General features: G+C 42.7%; 3 protein-coding genes across 3 annotated transcripts; all 3 read right to left on the minus strand.

The window, feature by feature from the left end:
* Positions 1–2: 2 nt before the first annotated feature.
* On the minus strand, positions 3–14,239 carry C11H2orf16 (chromosome 11 C2orf16 homolog). Its single transcript, XM_002691498.6, has one exon. The coding sequence runs from the start codon at positions 14,113–14,115 to the stop codon at positions 211–213; it is 13,905 nt and encodes a 4,634-aa protein (XP_002691544.6). The 5' UTR covers positions 14,116–14,239; the 3' UTR covers positions 3–210.
* LOC132346525 (uncharacterized) lies at positions 14,118–15,362 on the minus strand. The gene is made up of 2 exons (XM_059891604.1): positions 14,250–15,362; positions 14,118–14,125 (listed from the first exon to the last, which is right to left on the minus strand). The coding sequence occupies exons 1-2, from the start codon at positions 15,148–15,150 to the stop codon at positions 14,118–14,120; spliced, it is 909 nt and encodes a 302-aa protein (XP_059747587.1). The 5' UTR covers positions 15,151–15,362.
* A 39-nt stretch (positions 15,363–15,401) lies between these two features.
* Positions 15,402–17,968, minus strand: LOC132346526 (uncharacterized). Its single transcript, XM_059891605.1, has 2 exons — positions 15,810–17,968; positions 15,402–15,415 (listed from the first exon to the last, which is right to left on the minus strand). Exons 1-2 carry the CDS (start codon positions 17,893–17,895, stop codon positions 15,402–15,404), a joined length of 2,100 nt encoding a protein of 699 aa, XP_059747588.1. The 5' UTR covers positions 17,896–17,968.
* Between the last annotated feature and the right edge of the window lie 1,962 nt (positions 17,969–19,930).

A 19,930-nucleotide genomic window follows, 5' to 3' on the forward strand; every position in this document is an offset into this window, starting at 1 on the left:
GGTCAATTATTGCCCCTTTATTTATCTTAGGGAAATGACAGACCCATTCCCGCTCTCCCTCCCCCCAGGTAGAGAGACGAAGAAACTCTTTCATTGTTGAGGGCTTAGGAAGTAGAGGCCTTGGCCGAGTAGGAAAGAAGCCAGAGCCGCTCAGGGGAGACTTGAGCTAGGCAATGAATAACGGGGGCGGGTCTCTTCCATCTACTAGCGTCAGGCCTCCAAACTTGCCCTCCTTTGGGGATTTTTGGTGTGGTCTCTAGGAGACGTGTTCGAGTTACTATTGAAATCTTTACTCAAACCATGCCTGGGCCTCTCCCTAGGGGAGCTGTGTTTGAGTCTCTCCTTGAGGGGATTGTTGTGGCTCCTCTCAGAGGGACTTTGTCTGCTCCCCTCAGAGGGCTTGTGCTGTCTTCTCTCAGAAGCACTGTGCCCTCTCCTCTCAGAGGAACTGCGACGAAGTTTCTCAAAGAGACTGCGATTGCTCCTCTCAGAGGGACTGCGACACCTTCTTTCAGAGGGACTGCGACACCTTCTCTCAGAGGGACTGCGACATCTCCTCTCAGAGGGAGCTCGATAGCTCCTCTCAGAGAGACTGTGATGGCTCCTCTGAGAAGGGCTTGGATGACTCCTCTCAGAGGCGCTGCGATGGCTCCTCTCAGAGGCGCTGCGATGGCTCCTCTCTGAGGCGCTGCGATGGCTCCTCTCAGAGGCGCTGTGATGGCTTCTCTCAGAGGCGCTTCGATGGCTTCTCCCAGAGGCACTGCGATGGCTCCTTTCAGAGGCGCTGCGGTGGCTTCTCTCAGAGGCACTTCTATGGCTCCTCTCAGAGGTACTTCTATGGCTCCTCTCAGAGGTACTTCTATGGCTCCTCTCAGAGGTACTTCTATGGCTCCTCTCAGAGGTACTGTGCTGGTCCCTCTCAGAGGGACTGTATTGGCTTCTTCCAGAAGAGTAACATGGGGTTCTTTCCCTACTGAAGCCGAAGCTCTGGTGGTTTCGTTCCTTGTGTGTGGGTTTCCCTTTAAGGTGACTATGTGAAGTCCTCTTCATAAGAGAACCAGGTTGTAAGAGTCTCCCTGCAGCATGAACTCTGATTCCTGGTTTGAAGTTCTTGGACTCCTGGTTAGAGATTTCATTTCTGTTAAAGTTTTTCTTATCTCTGCTACTACTCTCATTTTGAACAGGACCCAAACACTGGCTGGTTGAGATGTTTTTGAGAGTGGTACTTCTTTGGGAAACTGTGGGCTTGGGTAATTGCTTAGGTCTGAGTTGGAAAGAGCTATCCCTTTTTGGTTGTTGAGCTGGTCTGAATTGGTCTGTTTCTTCCCACCGCGTGCTTTCCTGCTTGGTGACTGAGTTTGAATGCCTTAGCTTGAGAGTTGGCATCCTGTGTCTTTTGCTGTCTTTTGTTGAGCAGTAGTCTCTGGCTTTTTGTTTTGGAAGGTAGGTTTTGCTTGACCAGAAGTAGTCTGACCTTGTTGTGTCCTCAGGCTTCTGCCCAGCCAAAGCCATAATTCTGTGTGCTGCTTGAATTGCCTGCTTTAGGCCCTGAAAAAGTAGTTGAATAAATTTTGGTTGGGAGGATTTCTTAGGTTGTCTTTTTAAAGAGGCGGCCGTTGTCTGAGATGCTCCAGTCCTCTTCCTTCTTAACTGGTTTGGTAATTCCCTAGAGGAACTCTGTATTATAGCTCTACCATTTGTGTAGAACTTTGTATTTTGTGATCTAACTTCCTTAGGGATTCTTTTCATTGGATATTTTGAATCATAGGTCTTTTTGGTTCTCACTTTAGCCCATTTTTCATCCTGATTGCTTTCAGAGTCACTCTCTGATAGAGAGTGAACTTGAGTGAACTCATAGTGTCCAGGCTCTCTAATTTCTGTCTTTTCTATTAGGCTAGAGCTGTCATATTGCCTTTGCCTGATACGGACTTCTATAGGAGCAGGAGCCTGGGACGACCCAGACTGGAAATTTATTGTAGAAGTAGGACTCTTGGAAGCTCGTGTATAACCTTTGGCTTTCCTTAATGATGTTGATCTAAGGCTCCTTGGTGTGACTGGTCTGTCTCTTCTGTGATACTTTGGGAGCTGGGGTCTTTTACCAGTTCGCAACCTAAAGCCAAGATGTAACCTAATCTCTCCATGGCCTTCAGGAGTGCTTACAAGTTGAAGCTGTGGATAAATAAGAAGGTGAGGCCCAAAAGCAGCCTGTAATTTATGACAGCAATTAAATCCTGAACATCGGCCACACTGTAGGCAGATAGGATATTTTAGGACCAGACCTGAAGCTAAAGGTGGAGGTACATTGGGGGGTATTTGACTCCTCAACAGTTTTGCTGCTATTTTTAGTTGCAAATCTTGTAGCAGCTGGAACTGTTCTGAGAAGTCAGTCTTGGCCTGGGGAAGATAACTTGGCTTGAGGGAGTGTTGGGACTCAAAAATCCTTGTCTGTGAATCACTGTGTGAGTTCTCAGTCTCTTCCATTGGAACAGAATCTCTCCTGGCAAAAAATATGTTGAGGGAAGACTCTGACTTTGCTGGGGCAGGAGGCTGACTCCCTGTGCATGAAACAGGCATGTACTGAATGACTTCCTGAGATATATCGCAGGGTTTTGACTTTTTCTTTATTCTCTTTCTACTCCCAGAGTAGTGCTGTATTATGGAGGGCATGGAACTACGTGTCCATATCCTTAAAGGTGTTTTTTTCTCATAACCATGGCATGAAGTATGTCTCTGAATGTAGTTTTTGACCACTGAAGGCTGAGAGATAGTACCTTGACCCTTCTCAAGCAGTCTCTCAGAACATGTCATCAATTCAGCTGGAACCCCAAATAAATTCTGAATAGATTGACAGGTATCTTCAGTGGCTCTTTCTGTTAAAGATGTTTGAGAAGAAAGCTTCCTTTCCATAGTGGTCCCCAAGACATTCCCCATCATTAGCATATTGGAGAGGTATTTTCTAGGTAGTCGTGGCCTCGAGGAGCGACTCTCCCAGACATTCCGTTGCCTGCCCAGGACAGGCCAGGAACGGGCTCTTTGAGCCCCTGACTCTGCCTGGAAAAACTTAGGTGGTGATCTCCAGTCTTGTGGTGAATGTTGTGAGAGTCTCTGGAGTGAGCTCTCTGACTCCTCCACATGTTTCCTCTTAGTCCTTTCATTAGGTATGACATCCACTCCTGGGATCTCAGAATTTGAGTTTTTTACAGTAATAGCTGTCTCGGCAAGGGGTTGGTTATGAAGGGATAAGGAAAAAGTTGAAGATTGTATCGTATCAAGGTCTATAAAAGACTCCTCAGGTTGCAAAATATCTGTCACAAGGTTTTTTATATCCAACACATTTGATACTTGTGGCATCTCAGAATCCCAAAGATCTAATTCAGATGTTCTGACAGAACTTGAGCTAAGTGAGTCTGAAGAGTTGTTTAGAAACCTAGAGAAATAATTCCCTATTTGTAACTCTTCTTCTGATGATCCCTCCTCAGAGTCCTTATTCTGACACACCTCACTTAAATTCAAATCCTCAGATTCCATGACTTGAGGAGGCCCTGTTTTTATCCCTGTAGATTTCACAGCCTGAAGCCCTTGTTTATGATTTAACACTGTAGGTGCCTCAAGTGTAGATGTTGGCTGTGTGGTTAATTCTGCAGATTTCACTTCAGTATTTGGCCTTGGAGTTAATTCTATAGATTCTACTGGTTCTTGAAGATGTAGCCTTGGGAATAAATCCAAGTAATTTGTTGCCTTAAGCCCCACTCCTATTGGTTCTGCAATCTGGGGAATTGGCCCTGGTGCTAATTCCTCAGATTTTACAATTTGCAGTGGTGGCCCCATAGTCTTTACAATTTGAAACCCTGTCAAATCCATTCTTTTCAAAGTTTGGTACTTTGGTTCTGTGCTTAATTTCTTAAATTTTGCATTTTGCAACCTTAAGCCTGAGGTAAACTCTGAAGGTCTCACATCTTGTGGTTTTGAAGTCAACTCAGCACAGTCTACCATTTGAGAGTTTGGCCATGATGTTAACGTTACAGACTTCACAACTTGATATGGTGGCCCAGGAGTCACTTTCACAGGTGTAGCAACTCTGATGGGAGCTACTGGCTTTACCCCTATTGCTTGAGCAACTTGAAGCTGTGTCTTTGTAGAGTTTGTGACTTGTTCTAGTGGCTTTGGACTAATCCTCATGAATTCTGTAATTTGACCCAGTAGTCCTGGGGCTGTTTCTGAATATTTCATACTTTGATTCTGTGACTGTGTAAGCTTCATTTTTCCCTCCCCTTGTTGCCATGTCTCAGTGGTGACCTCTGCAGATTCTGCGTATCCTGCAACTTGACCTGTTGGCTTTGCCTTTAGGAATCGCTTAGAGGTCAAACCTATAGACCCAGGAACTTGATATCGTATCCCTTCTGTCATCTCTGAAGATTCTGGGACATCTTGAAATGCCTTTGTAATCAATGCTATAGACTCTCCCCTTGGCAGTTTTTGCGTGGAGATCACCTCCACAGATTCCTGGGCTTGAGGGTAGGGCCTTGAATATCTCTCTGCATCAGTGGTTTTATTTATTGGTTTTGGACTCCTTCCAAGAAATTCCTCCCCTTTCAGCTTTGTCTTGAAGGTCAACCCCATAGTTTCTGTAGTGTGATCCTTGGGTCCTGAAGTCATCCCTTCAGATTCCACAACTTGCTGCAGCTGCCCTGTATGTAACTCCTTAACTTGGGACCCTGACTGAGAGAGCAACTCCAGAGTTTCCAGGATTCGGTGGCTTTTCTTTGGTGTTAATTTTAAGGATTTTGAATCTTGATTCCTTAGCACTGGAGTCAGATCAACAAATTCTGGTACTTGAAGATCTAGTTTCAGAGGCATTCCTGAAGCTTTCATGGCTTTTCCTTTTGGCTTTTGGGTCAACTTCACAGATTTCTCTATAGTTTCTGTGTCTTGATGTGCCAAACTTTTTGCCATTTTTGAAGAATCTGTAACTTGATAAATTGGTATTGAAGTCAAACTAACAGATTTAGGGACTTGATGCATTGGCTTTGGAATCATCTCTTCATGTTCTATAAAGTGATGCCCTGGCCTAGGGATGATTTCAGAGGAGCCCATCATTTGAGAGCTTGTTCTTGGAGTTAGATCCTCAGATTTTGGTCTTTGAAACAGTGACTCTGATGCTAACTCCACAGGTTTTATAGCTTGTTGCAGAGACACTGAAGATGATTTTGCATGCCTTGTGCTTTGCAACTTTGGTTCTGGAGTAAACTCCAAATGTTTCACACCTTGTTGCTGTGATTCTGGAGACAAATTTGAAAATTTGACACTAGTCAACATTGGTCCTGGTATGAAGTTCTTAGTTGACTCTGGTGCCGAGATTCCTGATTTGACACCTTGCAATCCTGAAGTCAGCTCCTGGCAATTCATGCCTTGTTCTTGAGACCCTGGTGTCAACTCTACAGATTTCATATTTTGAAGACATGGCTCTGGTGCAGAGATCTCAGATTTAACACATTGTGACCTGAGACATGATGATGATCCTAAAAAATTTACACTTTGAGATTGGGGCAGTAGGTTTGACTTCATAGATTTCACATCCTGAGAACATGGCACTGATACAGACACTACAGATTTCTGCCTGAAGCAAGAAATCAGTTTATTAGAATTCACATCTTGAGGTTGTGTCTCTGGTTTCAACTCCAGAGGTTTCCCATCTTGAAAACATGGCTCTGGTGCAAAGACCACAGATCTTATACTATGCTGCCTGAGGTGTGAGGGCAACTCCTCACAATTCATACCTTGAGGATGTGGCCCTGAATTTAATTCCATAGATTTCACTTTTTGAAAACATGGCTCTAGAGCAAACACATTCCATTTCAAATTCTGAAGCTCAGAGTCTGAAATCAGTTTTGTAGAATTGGTACCACAAAGCAGTGGCTCTTTGTTCATCTTCATAGATTTTATATCTTCAAACAGTTGCTCTGGTAAAAATAACATAGGTTTCATAACATTTAACTGAGGGCCCAAAGTGAACACAGACTGCACAACTTGTTGCTCTGACCCAGCATGATTGACCAAAAATTGGACTTCTGGAAACTTTGTCCCTGAAGTTAACTCAGGAGATTTTGCTTCTTGCAAGTGTGATTCCAGGTTGAACAACATAGATTTTGTACCATGAGATTCTGGCCCAGAGGGTTTCATACCATGCATCTGTGGCCCTGGATTAGACTTTACAGAACTTAAGTATTGAAGTTCTATCCCTGAATTCAACCCAGTAGAATTTACACCTTGCTGCTGTGGGCCAGAGTTGAACTTTGTTGAGGTTCTACCTTGAGACTTTGTCCCTGGAGTCAATTCACATTTTATGTCTTGTAAATCCTGCACAGGATTGAACATAATAGATTTTATACCTTCAAGTTCTGGCCCTGGATTAAAATCAGAAGATTTCTTACCTTTACATTTTGTCCCTGAAGTTAACTCAGGAGATTTTATACCTTGCAAGGGTGGCCGACATTTGTACTTCATAGAATCTACACATTGTAATTTTGGCTCTGGATTCAGCTCAGAAGAATTTTCACACTGTATCTGTGGGCCACAGTTGCATCCTGTGGGTGTTACACTTAGAAACTTTGACCCTGAAATCGATTTAGATTTCAGACCTTGGCAATGTGGCCCAGGGTTGAACACCATAGATGTCTCACATTGATTCCCTGTACATGGTTTCACTTCAAATCCCATATTTTGACATTTTTTCCCTGAAGTTGACTCAAGGGATTCTATACCTTGCAAAGATGCCCCACATTTGCAACCCATAGAATTTAAACATTGTGATTTTGGCTCTGGATTCAACTTAGAAGACTTTGCATACCGCATCTGTGGCCCAGGGTTGCATTCTGTGGGTGTTACACCTAAAAACTTTGACTGTGGACTCAATTCAGATTTCCAACCTTGGCAGTGTGGTCCAGGATTGAACACCATAGATGTCTCACATTGATTCCCTGTACATGGTTTCACTTCAGACCCCATATTTTGACATTTTTCCCCTGAAGTCAACTCAAGGGATTTTATACCTTGCAAGGGTGGCGCACATTTGCAACCCATAGAATTTAAACATTGTAATTTTGGTTCTGAATTCAATTTAAAAGACTTTGCACACTGCATCCATGGCCCAGGGTTGCATTCTATGGGTGCTACACTTAGAAACTTTGACTCTGGACTCAATTCAGATTTCAGACCTTGACAGTGTGGTCCAGGATTGAACACCATAGATGTCTCACATTGGTTCTCTGTGCCTGGATTCATTTCAGTTCCCATATATTGACATTTTTCCCCTGAAGTCAACTCAAGGGATTTTATACCTTGCAAGGGTGGCCCACATTTGCAACCCATAGAATTTAAACATTGTGATTTTGGCTCTGGATTCAACTCAGAATTTGCACACTGCATCTGTGGCCCAGGGTTGCATTCTTTGGGTGTTACATTTAGAAACTTTGACTCTGGACTCAATTCAGGTTTCAAACCTTGGCAGTGTGGTCCAGGGTTGAACACCATAGATGTCTCACACTGATTCTTTGTGCTTAGTCTCTCCTCAGATCCCATATGTTGACATTTTTTCCCTGAAGTCAGCTCCGATGATTTTGCTCCTTTCAGACCTTGGCAATGTGGTCCAGGGTTGAACACTATAGATGTCTCACTTTGAAGCTCAGTCCCTGAATTTAACTTAGAAGACTCCATACCTTGAAATTTTGAAACTGAAGTTAATTCAGAAGAGCTTGTACCTTGCAAATGTGACCCAGGCTTGCATCCAGTTGGATTTACACACTGAAGTTTTGGTTCTGAAATGAATGCAGAAGAATTCACACCTTGCAAATCTGGCCCAACGCAGAGCACCTTAGATTTTCTACCTTGAAGCTCCGTACTGGGATTCAACTCTGAAGATTTTTTATCTTGCACTTGTGACCCAGTGTTGAATGGTATATAATTCACACATTGAAGTTGTGGCCCTGGCTTCAGTTTAGAGCATCTCCCACCTTGTAATTTAGGCTCATGGTTGAATTCCAGCAATTTCTCATCTGAAAGCTTAGTTTCTGTGCTCAACTCAGATTTTACCTCTTGCAACTGTGGTCCAGGATTGAACTCTAAAGATTGAATACCTTGGTGACTTGTTCCCAGACTCAAATCAGAAGATTTCATATCTTGTAGCTGTTGGTCAGGATTGAATTCCAAAGATTTCACATTTTTAAGCTTTGTCCTTTTGCATGATTCTGAAGATTTTATACGTTGTGAATGTGTCCTAGGACTGAACACCATGACTTTTACATTTTGAAGCTCTTCCCATGGATTCAACTTACACGATTTCTCATCTTGCTTTTGCTTTCTAGCATTGCTCTTAGACGATATCCCACTGTGAATCTTTGATTCCAAGGCCAACTTACAGAATTTTGCAACCTGAAATTCTAGGCTAGGACTGACTTCTATAGAGTTCATCAATTGAAGCTTTATAGGCCCAGAAGATTTTGCACCTTGCAACTCTGCCACAGGGTTGAATTCCATAGATTTCACACCTTGAAGGTGTGCCTTTGATGTCAACATAGATAATTTTCTATCTTGTAACTGTGGAGCTGAGTTGAACCCCAAAGATTTCACATCTTGTACCTTTGTACCAAGAGTCAATTCAAAAGGTTTCATATCTTGCCACATTGGCCTGGTGATGAATTCTATAGATTCTCCACTTTGAAGCTTTGTCTTTGGTGTTAACTCTGAGGATGTCACACCTTGCAGACATGGAACAACAGATTTCAAATCTTGAAGCCTCCACCCTAGCCCCAAATCAGATTTCTCACCCTGTCTCTGTGGTTGAGGGTTGAACTCCAGTGATTTCACACCTTGAAGTTCCCTCTTCTGGGTTAAATCAGATTTCCCACATTGTAACTTCAGTCCATGATTGAACTCTAAGAATTTTTCATCTTGAAGCTTTGTCCCTTGAATCAATTCAGAACATTTTTTACTTTGTATCTGTGGTTCAGAGTTGAACATTGATTGTGCTTCCTGAAGCATTGTCCCTAAGACCGCTTCAGAAGATTTCATACTTTGAAAGTGTGGTCTAGAATTTAACCCTTTAGATTTTACATCTTGAAGCTTTAGACCCATAATCAGTTCAGAACATTTCATATCTTTTAAGTGTTGGCCGGAGTCTGACTCTACTGATCTCACAACTGGAATCTTTCTCCTCAGAGTCAAATCAGATTTTGCACCTTGTAACTTTGGACTAGGTTTCAGGTCTAGAGACTTCACACCTTGAAGCTTCTCCCTTGGGATAACTTCAGACAATTTCACACCCTGCAAGTTTGATCCAGACCTGAAATTCATAGATTTTACACCTTGAAGCTTTATACCCGTGATCCACTTGGAAGATTTTATATCTTGCAACTGTGGACCTGACTTGAATTCCACTGATTTCACTTTTTGAAGCTTTGTCCCCAGTGTCAACTCAGATTTCACACCTTGCGATGGTGGCCCAGATTTGGACTTTGCAGATTCCACATCTTGTAAATTTGAGTCTGAGATTAATTGAGAAGATTTCTCTCCTTGAAATTGTGACTCAGAGTTGAACACCAATTTCACATTTTGAAGTTTTGATGCCGGGATCAGCTCAGAAGATTTTAGAACTTGCAGCTGGGGACGGGGGCTAAATTCTTTATGTTTTACATCTTGAAGCTTGGCCTTTGAGGTCCACCCAGAAGAGTTTACACCTTGTAACAGTGACCCAGGGTCAAAATCTGTATATTTGATACCTTGAGTCTTTGTCCCCACAGTCAATTTAGAAAACATTGTACCTTGCAACTGTGAGCCAGGGATTAGCTCAGTAACTTTCTTGTCTTGGGACTTTGTCTCAAACGGTACCTCAGAAGATTTTAGACCTTGCCACTGTGGCCCAGTGTTGAAATCCTCAGATTTCATGCCCTGAAGCTTTGGCTGAAGAGTCAACTCAGATGACTTCATACTTTTCAAGTGTAGTGGGGAGTTCAACTCTATAGTTTTATCACTTTGTAATTGTGACCCTTGGCTTAATACCTCAGATTTCACCTCAGGAAACTGTGGCTCTTGTGTAAGCAGTGGAGACTTCACACCTTGAAGCTGTGTTCCTGGGGCTGACTGTAATGGTTTCACTTCTTGATGCCATGGTCCTGGGGTCAATGAAGGAGATTCGCCATCTTGCAAGTGAAGCCTAGATTTGAACATCATAGATTTTATATCACAGAGCTTTGACTTGGAAGTCAAGTCACATGATTTCATTCTGCTAAACTGTAGACAGGGTTTCACATTGAGACCTTGAGCCTGAGACTCTTGGAGTGATGTCAAAGATTGTACATCCTGAAGCTTTGGCCCTGGGGTCAATACAGATGACTTCGTATCTCTCAACTGTATCAACTCTGTTGGTTTGACACACTGAGGTTGCAACTCAAGATTTAGCAGAGATTTCACACCTTGAAACATTGGTGCAGGCATCCACTGAACAGTTTTCATACTTCCAAACTCTGGCTTTTGGTTTAGCTCCACAATTTTCATACCTTGAAACTGTGGCTCTGAAGTTGATGCCAAAACTTTTCCTTCTTGCATCTGTGGTCCTGGAGACAACTCAGGAGTTTTCACCCTCTTCAACTGTGGCCCGAGGTTAAACTTCATATATGCTGTACCTTGAATTTTTGGCCCCAGATGCAATGCAGATGACTTCACATCTCTTAACTGTGTTGAATATTTCAACTCTACAAATTTGCCACCTTGAGGTTGTGGCTTAAGATTTAACCCTGCAGATTTCACGTCTTGGAACTCATATCCTGGTATCCACTGAATATGTTTCATAGTCTCAGGCTGTGGCTCTTGTTTAAACTCAGTGGTTTTCACACCTTGAAGCTGTGGCTCTGAAGTTGACTTTGAGGATTTTACTTGGTGTAACTGTGGTCCTGGGGTCAACTTGGGAGACTTCATACTTTGCAACTGTGGTTCAAGTTTTAACTTTTTAGATTTTATACCTTGAATATTTGATTCTGGAGTCAATTCAGATGATTCCCTACCTTTCAACTGTAATTCAAAGTTGAGATCTACTAATTTTCCATCTTTAAATTTTAGCTCTGGAATTAACTCCAAAGACATCCCATCTTCTGACTTAGACCCTCTCTTCAGTGACTCTGAATTCACACATTGCTGCTCTGATGAGATTACAGATATCTCACCAACCTGTTTTGGCCCAGGAGTTAAGTTCACAATTGCCGTCTCTTGAAACTGTTGCTTTGGGGCTAAATCCACAGATTTTACTCCTTGAAACTTTTGTCTTCTGCTTGCATTCACAGATTTTACTACCTGCTTCTTTGGCCTTGAGGTCAACTTCATAGGTTTTGCAAATTGCAGCTCTTGATCTGGAGTCTTCTCTACAGGTTTTAAACTTTGAAGCTTTGGACATGGGGTTAGCTGCAGAATTTTCATATCTTGCATTTGGGGCTTTGTCAAATTTGTCAATTCCTGAGGTTTCATACCTTGCAGTTTAGGCCCTTGCAGCAATGACCATGGTGCCAAAAACACAGAATTCTCATCTTGCATCCTTGGCCCAAGTTTCAATTCCACAGCTTTCACATCTTGCAGTTGCGTTCTTGGGATGAACGTCACAGTTTTTAATCCTTGATTTCTTAAGGACAGTGCCAACACATCAGATTTCACACCTTGAAGCTTGGAGTCTGAGGTGAGTTTCACAGATTTGACATCTTCTCTCGGTGGTCCTGAGGTTATCTCCACAGATTTTTTACCTTCCGGCTGTGGACTTGGGGTTAGCAATGTAGATTTCATACCTCTTGGATGTTGTCCTGGAGTTAAGACTGCAGAGTTTACATCTTTAAACTCTGACTCGGAGGACAGCAACTCAGATATTAAACCATGAAGTTTTGAGCCTGGGGTCACCTCTACCGGTTTCACATCTTCCCCCTGTGACCCAGGGGTTAACACCATAGATTTAACGTTTCCCAATTGTGGCTTTGATATTAACTGAATAGATTTCATACTTCCTAAATGTGGTCCTGGGGTTAACTTCACAGATTTTGTATCTTCCAGCTGTGGTTCTGGCATTAGTGCCTCAGATTGTAAACCTTCAACCTCTGAGATTGGGGTCCTTGCTGCAGGTTTTACATCTTGCATCTGTGGTCTTTGGGTCAATCCAGAAGATTTCATAACTTGTAACAGTGGTCTTCTGGTCAACTCAGAAAAGTTTACACTTGGCAACTGGAGTCCAGGAGACACCTCCATAGATTTTACATCTGGTCTCTGTGGCTCTGAAACTAATTTATAAGAAATGTCACCTTCAAAGCTTGACATTTGGTCTGATGCTTCACATTTTATGCCTTGAAACAGTGGCTTTGGCCCTAACATCTCAGGCTTAACCCCTTGCTGCTCAGGTCCTGAGGCCAACTTCATAGATCTTTCTCCTTGCATCATTGGTTCTGGAGTTAACTCAAAAATCTTCACATATTGTAGTTGTGGCCCTGAATTTAACTCAGAGGATTTCACACCTTGAGACTGAACTCCTGATGTTAGATCACAAAATTTGACATCTTGTAGCCATGGCCCCACCTGTTTCACACCTTGAAGCCCTGGAGACATCTTTGCTGATTTAGAATCCTGAAGCCCTAACTCTAGAGCTGTCTCCATGGAAGTCACACTATGAAATGGTGATTCTGGGATTTGCTTCCCAAATTTGACACCTTGAAGCTTTGGCCCTGAGGTCAATTCAGAAAATTTGACATCTTTCTGCCTTGACCCTAGGTTCAGTTCCTCAGATTTCATATCTTGAAGTTCTGAGGTCAATTTCACTGATTTCATGCTGTTAAACTGTGACCCTTCAACAGACAGAATAGGTTTCATATTTTCAACCAGGAGCCCTTGACTTAACTGCAAAGATGACTCTGTTACAAATCCTACAGCCTTTGTATCTTGAAGCTGTGTTCCTGGCATTAACTGTACATGTTCAAAACCTTGATGCTTTGGGTCTGGAGTCAGATCAGAAAATCTAACACCTTGTAAGCACGGTCCTGAGCTTAGTTCCATGAATTTTGTACTTTGAGTTTGTGGTTTTGCCATCAACTGTATAGATACAACACTTTGATGCTTTGGTCCTGGGGTACAATCTGACAATTTTATTTCTTGCATTGGGGAACCTGGGGTCAATTCATCAGATGTCACACTGTGATGTGGAGACCCTGAGATTAAATCTAAAAGTCTTTCTCCTTGAAGTGGTGGTTTAGGACGTAACTCTGAAAATCTTACGCTATGCAACTGTGGTCCCAGGGACTCACCTTGGAGCTGTACCTCCTGAGTCAGTTCCTCTGGTATCATACTTTGTAGGACTGGCTCTTGTATTGGCTTCTCTGATTCTACCATTTTGGTAGTAGTTGGCTGTTGAATTAAATTAACATATTTCACGTCTTGTAGTTTTGGCTCTGACTCCAACTGCCTGAATGTTACTTCCTGGAGCTGTGGCTCTGGAGTCAACTCTGTAACTTGTGGTTTTGGTCCTGTAATAAACTGTTTAGATTCCACCACTAATGGGGATGACTCAGAGGTTAGCTTCACATGTTTCAAATTTTGTAGTAGTGGCTCTGATATCTCATATTGCATCCTTGGTTCTAAAGTCAACTCCAGAGATCCTTTTTCTGAATATGGTTGTACTGGTATTACCTCCTGGATGTTTTCAACTGGAAATGTTGCTAACCCCACAGTTTCTGTGTTTGCATATTCTGACCTTAAGGGTATCTCTGATGATTCTGTATCTTGAAGATGTGGCCTTAGAGGAGTCATTCTTGCAGATTCTATAACTTGATCTGTTGGTTTTTGCATTAATTGGGGCAAATTAACTTGGGGCAAAGCCTCAGAAATCAGTCTTACAGTTTCTGTGTCTTGATGGTCTTGACCTGGAGTCAACTCTGAAAATTTTTGAAAATACGGCCTGGGCATCACACCACCAGGTTTCAAGACTACAGATTCCTCCTCTTGTGGCCAGATCTCAGCAGCTAACTCTGTAGATGGTATGTCTTGATGCCTTGGTCTGGAAGTTAGACCCACAGATTTTAATCCTTGTAAATGTAATTCCATGGTCACTTTCCTTGATTCAACATGTTGTAACTGTGACTCAGGAATTAACCTACTAGATTCTTCCAGTGGTACGTGTAAATCCACAAAATCATCATGCCTTAATGGCCCTAGAGTCAACTCCTCAGGTTTTATACTTGTGGACTGTGGTTCTGAGGTCAATGACACAGATTTCACATTTTGAAATTGTGGTTCTGAGATCAGCTTCTCATAATTCATAACTTCTGAATATGGTCCTAGATTTGGATGAACAAACTTCATATCTTGAGATTCTGGGGTCAACATGTTTGATTTCATACCTTGCATCTCTGATCCTAGTACCAACTCCAGAGATTCTTGTGTCATGTGCTGTGACATTGGAGTTTTGTCCATGGCTCTCACACTTTGGAACATTGGCTCAAGAGTGCTCCTGAATGACATTGAGTTCATCTGCATAGATGCTTGGCTCAGTGACCTGGGGGTACTTCCTAAAAATGATTGTATCAACCCCATAGACTCTTTCCCATGGTGACCAGTGTCAGGGGTTAGCTTTGCTTCTGTTTCTGGATATCCTGGTTCTGAGATCATCCCTAAAGATTCTGAAGCTTGATACCGTGAGATCATCCCTTCAGGTTCTGTGACTTGATGATTTGGTCTGGAGTCTACCTCTACAGATTTTACTGCTTGAATGTGTGCTCCTGGGATCAGTTCTTCATATTTCATACCTTCTACCTTTGTCTCAGGAGTCAGTCTTGTACTTTCTACCATTTGAGGAGTTTTTACATCTTCACGCAATGGTATTGGGGCTGTCTCCTCAGATCTTATATCCTGTGACCACGGCTTTGGGGCCAACTCCATAGGTTTCATATCTTTTTGTACTATTCTTGGAGACAATTCCACAGTTTTTATACCTGGAAACTCTGATGGTAGAGCCAAATGAACATATTCTATACCTTGCAACTGTGAACTGGGGACCAGATCTATAGATTTCTTACTTTGCAACTGTGGTGCTGGGACTAACCCAGTAGATTTTTTACTTTGTTGTTGGGGTCCCAGCATCAGTTGGATAGATTTCACACCATGAAGCTGAGCCCCTGGGGCTGACTGCACAGATTTCTCATTTTGCCCCTGTGGTGTGGTGGCCAACTCCTCAGGTTTTACACTCTGCCATTCTGGTTCTGTGGCCAGTTCTATAGAGTTCACAGTTGAGACTGGCTGTGTGTAATTTCCCAGTTCTGGGACTGAACCTGTGGTTATGTCTACAGATTTTATATTTTGTGACTCTGGTGCCAAAACCAGTTTCCCAGACTTCAAATTTTGCAGTCTTGGGGATAACGTCATAGAACCCATAACCTTAAGTTGTGGAATTGATTTCATCTCTCTATAGTTCACATCTGGAACTGATGTAGTGGACATTTCTGCAGATTCTGTGACTTGAGGCAGTGCCTTTTGGCTCATTCCCATAGATTTTGTACCTGTACCCAGTGACCTTGGGATTGTCCCTAAAGATTCCATCATTTGATGATGTGAATGTGTCACCTCTGCAGATTTCTCCATTTTTATCCAGGGGTCAGAGGTCAACTCCATAGTTTCTATTACATGATGACTTTGCCTTGGACTCATCTCTGAATACTCCAGAATTTGATGCCCTGGGGTCAACCTCGAAGACTCTGTGACTTGATGAGATGGCCCTGGTGTTAATGCCATAGATTCTGTGCCTTGATTATATGGTTGTGGAGTCATCCCCTCAAAGTCTGGCACTTGAATACATGACCCAGGAGTCAACTCCAGACTCCTGGAGTTGGCTTGAGATATTGGAATCACTCCTCCTGATTCCATGACTTTATGTGGTGGCTTTGGAGGTAAGCCCACAGATTCTACCACTCCAAATGTACCAATAGTAGTAAAAGAGCTTGAAGTCAAACAATCTGATTGAATTGCCCTTGGGGTTAAATTTGCAATCTGAGACTGTGTATCTGGGATCAAACCCCCAGATTCTATAACATGTGACTTTGTTGGTGGAATTATCCCCATAAAATCCATAGCTTGTAATAGTGCTACTGGAGTCACTTTCATGTAATCCATCACTTGATGCAATGGCCTTGGGATCGTTTCAAATGATTTCATATTTTGACATATTGGCCCTGGAGTAATCTTCAGTGATTCTGCGACTTGACTTTGTGGTCTTGATGTTACATGAACTGATTGCATAACTTTATGTGGCCCTGGGGTTATTTCCACAGTTTCTATGACTGCATGTTGTAGTCTTGGATTCATCTTTCCTGGTTGTATGACTTGATGGTCCAACAATGTACTCCTTTTTACTGACTCCATAACTTGATATTGCATTGTTGGGGTCATTCCCATTGACTGTATGATAGGTGGATGTGATTTTTTAATCATCCCCATAGAATCCATGACTTGAAGCAATGCTATTGGAGTTACCTTCACATTATCTATTACTTGATTCAACTGTCTTGAAGTTATCTTTCTTGATTCCATAACTTGCTGCTGAGGTCTTGGGGTTACCTCCACTGATTTAATGACTTGATATGATGGTTTTTGGCTTACATGCACTGTTTCCATGGCTTCCATTGGTTTTTCAACTTCATTTGGTGGCCATTGGAACAAACCCACAGATTCTATCACTTCTGAATGTGAATCTGGAATCATCCCCATTGAATCCATGACTTGAAGTAATGCCAGTGGAGTAACTTTCACACTATCTGTGACTTGGTATGGTAGCTGTGGGGTCAGCTCCATATTAGGCACCTGGGTCTGTTGCGGTTGTATCCTTTTTTCTGGAAGACCTAAGACCCTCTGCTTTATATTAAGCTCTAGCACATGTTTTGGGTCCTTCTTCAGTAAAGTCATTTCCTCTTGAGTGATGTCAGCTCCTAAGCTTTTGGGAAGTAGAATATCTATTGATGTCATTAATGGCCTGGATTCAAGGATTTGGGGGCCATCTCCAGGTTGTGACTGCTTACCTGAGATAAGAGTCTGAGAAATTCTTGTTTCTGTTCTATTTAATCCAGATTCCACTCCAGTGTTCCTTTGGAGCTGAAGAGATGGAAGGTCTGGGGATTCATTGTTGATATTTTGCTCAGTGCTTTGATGAATGGGCATAGATAACTGGATTTGGGGTTTCTCTGGTTCAGGGACTCCTCCTTGCACCTCAGTTAAATAATTCAGCATTGCCCATGATTCCCTCACAGGCAGAGGCACTGTTTGTTCCCGCAAAGTACAAACCTTCCAAGCCATATGTCCCTCTAACTCCCACCTAGCCAAAGGAGAGAGCTGGATTGGAGCTGACCCTGACAATAGTGGTCTCTCTTTGAAGATAATATTTGGCTTATGATCTGATGTCAAATCACTCTTGCTTCTTCTCTTATCCTTTGTTTTTTCTTCTTGTCTGTGGAGATCTGGAGATTCAAAAAGAGAGTTGATAAAAGTGCTTTGAGGGCTTAAGGATGAAAGAGTTTCCAAATTCTGAAAAAGTTCTGATTTCCCAAGCTCTGAAAGCATAAAAGAAGGCTGAGATGTGCCTTGGTTCCTGAACACAGGAGGTTGATTTTGGGGTAAAATAGGTAAACTATGGCTCCGGAATTGCCAAGTTGTTTCTTCAGAAAAGACGGGAAGGTGAGACAGGCTCGAGCTGTAGGATGATCCAGAGGAGATGCTACTGTCAGTAGAATGTTCTGCATTCTTACAGTCACAACAGGGTAGGACAGGCTCCTGAGCCACAAAAACAGAGGAGGTGGAAGAAGAAATCATATCCTGTGGTTCAGGCAAACCCAATTCCATAAGACTTGATCTAAGAAATAAAGAGAAAAGTTCCCATTTGTTTTGAAACAGGAAAAAGTAGGAAAATGGAAAGACAATGGCCATTTTGAATGCAAAATATTTTGGACTGAGGGAAAACAAAAAAGCTTGCTTTCCCCAACATTAATTGCTTATTTATGGAAAGAATTCCTCCACCAGGAAAAAGGGAGGCATTTGTCCCCATTCTAATCAGAAATGATTCACAGACCAGTGGTTCTTAAACTTTGCCCCACTACAAAAACTAACTAACCATCTTTCTTCTCCCTCCCCCTCTCTCTTCCTCCTTCCCTCTCTCCCTCCCTCCCTCCTTCACTCCCTCCCTTCCTCCCTCTTAAAAGCTCTACCACTTTCAACCTCCACTCAGAAACCACCTGACCTTGTACTTTCCAGGTGTTTGAAGATCTGTTGAAGATTCCTGTCCATTGACCAGAGTACATATTCCTGGGTCCATCCCACAGGGAGTTCTGAAAAACTAGATGCAGCAGAGTGTGTTAGTGTAATTGAAGTGATATTAATGTACTGGTAAGCTACCCCACGTCCGAGGTCAGGGGCAGCGGCTGAGAGGAGCAACCCCACGTCCAAGGAGTGGTGGTTGCGTGGGTACAGGAGGGCCGAGAGGAGCTACTCCACATTCAAGATCAGGAGGGGCGACCTTGTCCAAGGTAAGGAGCAGCGGCTGCGCTTTGCTGGAGCAGCCGTGAAGAGATACCCCATGTACAAGGTAAGAGAAACCCAAGTAAGATGGTAGGTGTTGCGAGAGGGCATCATAGGGCAGACACACTGAAACCATAATCACAGAAAACTGGCCAATCTGATCATACAGACCACAGCCTTGTCTAACTCAATGAAACTAAGCCATGCCATGTGGGGCCACCCAAGATGAACGGGTCATGGTGGAGAGGTCTGACAGAATGTGGTCCACTGGAGAAGTGCATGGCAAACCACTTCAGTATTCTTGCCTTGAGAACCCCATGAACAGTATGAAAAAGCAAAATGATAGAATACTGAAAGAGGAACTGCCCAGGTGGTTAAGTGCCCAGTATGCTACTGGACATCAGTGGAGAAATAACTCCAGAAAGAATGAAGGTATGGAGCCAAAGCAAAAACAATACCCAGTTGTGGATGTGACTGGTGATAGAAGCAAGGTCCAATGCTGTAAAGAGCAATACTGCATAGGAACCTGGAATATTAGGTCCATGAATCAAGGCAAACTGCAAGTGGTCAAACAGGAGATGGCAAGAGTGAACGTCAACATTCTATGAATCAGTGAACTAAAACGGACTGGAATGGGTGAATTTAACTCAGATGACCATTATATCTACTGTGGGCAGGAATCCCTTAGAAGAAATGGAGTAGCCATCATGGTCAACAAAAGAGTCTGAAATGCAGTACTTGGATGCAGTCTCAAAAATGACAGAATGATCTCTGTTCGTTTCCAAGGCAAACCATTCAATATCACACTAATCCAAGCATATGCTCCAACCACTAACGCTGAAGAAGCTGAAGTTGAACGGTTCTATGAAGACCTACAAGACCTTTTAGAACTAACGCCCAAAAAAGATGTCCTTTTCATTATAGGGGACTGGAATGCAAAAGTAGGAAGTCGAGAAACACCTGGAGTAACAGGGAAATTTGGCCTTGGAGTACGGAATGAAGCAGGGCAAAGGCTAATAGAGAATGCACTATTTTGTGTTCTCTTTGTTTGGCACTCTTTTGCCAAGAGAACATGCTGGTCATAGCAAACACCCTCTTCCAACAACACAAGAGAAGACTCTACACATGGACATCACCAGATGGTCAACACTGAAATCAGATTGATTATATTCTTTGCAGCCAAAGGTGGAGAAGCTCTATACAGTCAACAAAAACAAGACCGGAAGCTGACTGTGGCTCAGATCATGAACTCCTTATTGCCATATTCAGACTTAAATTGAAGAAAGTAGGGAAAACCACTAGACCATTCAGGTACGACCTAAATCAAATCCCTTATGATTATACAGTGGAAGTGAGAAATAGA

Source organism: Bos taurus, chromosome 11 (assembly GCF_002263795.3).
Source record: "Bos taurus isolate L1 Dominette 01449 registration number 42190680 breed Hereford chromosome 11, ARS-UCD2.0, whole genome shotgun sequence".
Lineage (NCBI taxonomy): Eukaryota > Metazoa > Chordata > Mammalia > Artiodactyla > Bovidae > Bos > Bos taurus.

What these genes read in the sequence shown, in the direction of transcription:
- LOC132346525 (XM_059891604.1), bottom strand. Translation starts at nt 15,150, where the DNA reads ATGCTGGGACCCCAACAACAAAGTAAAAAATCTACTGGGTTAGTCCCA.
- C11H2orf16 (XM_002691498.6), bottom strand. Translation starts at nt 14,115, where the DNA reads ATGGAATTACATTTACAAGGATTAAAATCTGTGGGTCTAACTTCCAGA.
- LOC132346526 (XM_059891605.1), bottom strand. Translation starts at nt 17,895, where the DNA reads ATGGAATTGGGTTTGCCTGAACCACAGGATATGATTTCTTCTTCCACC.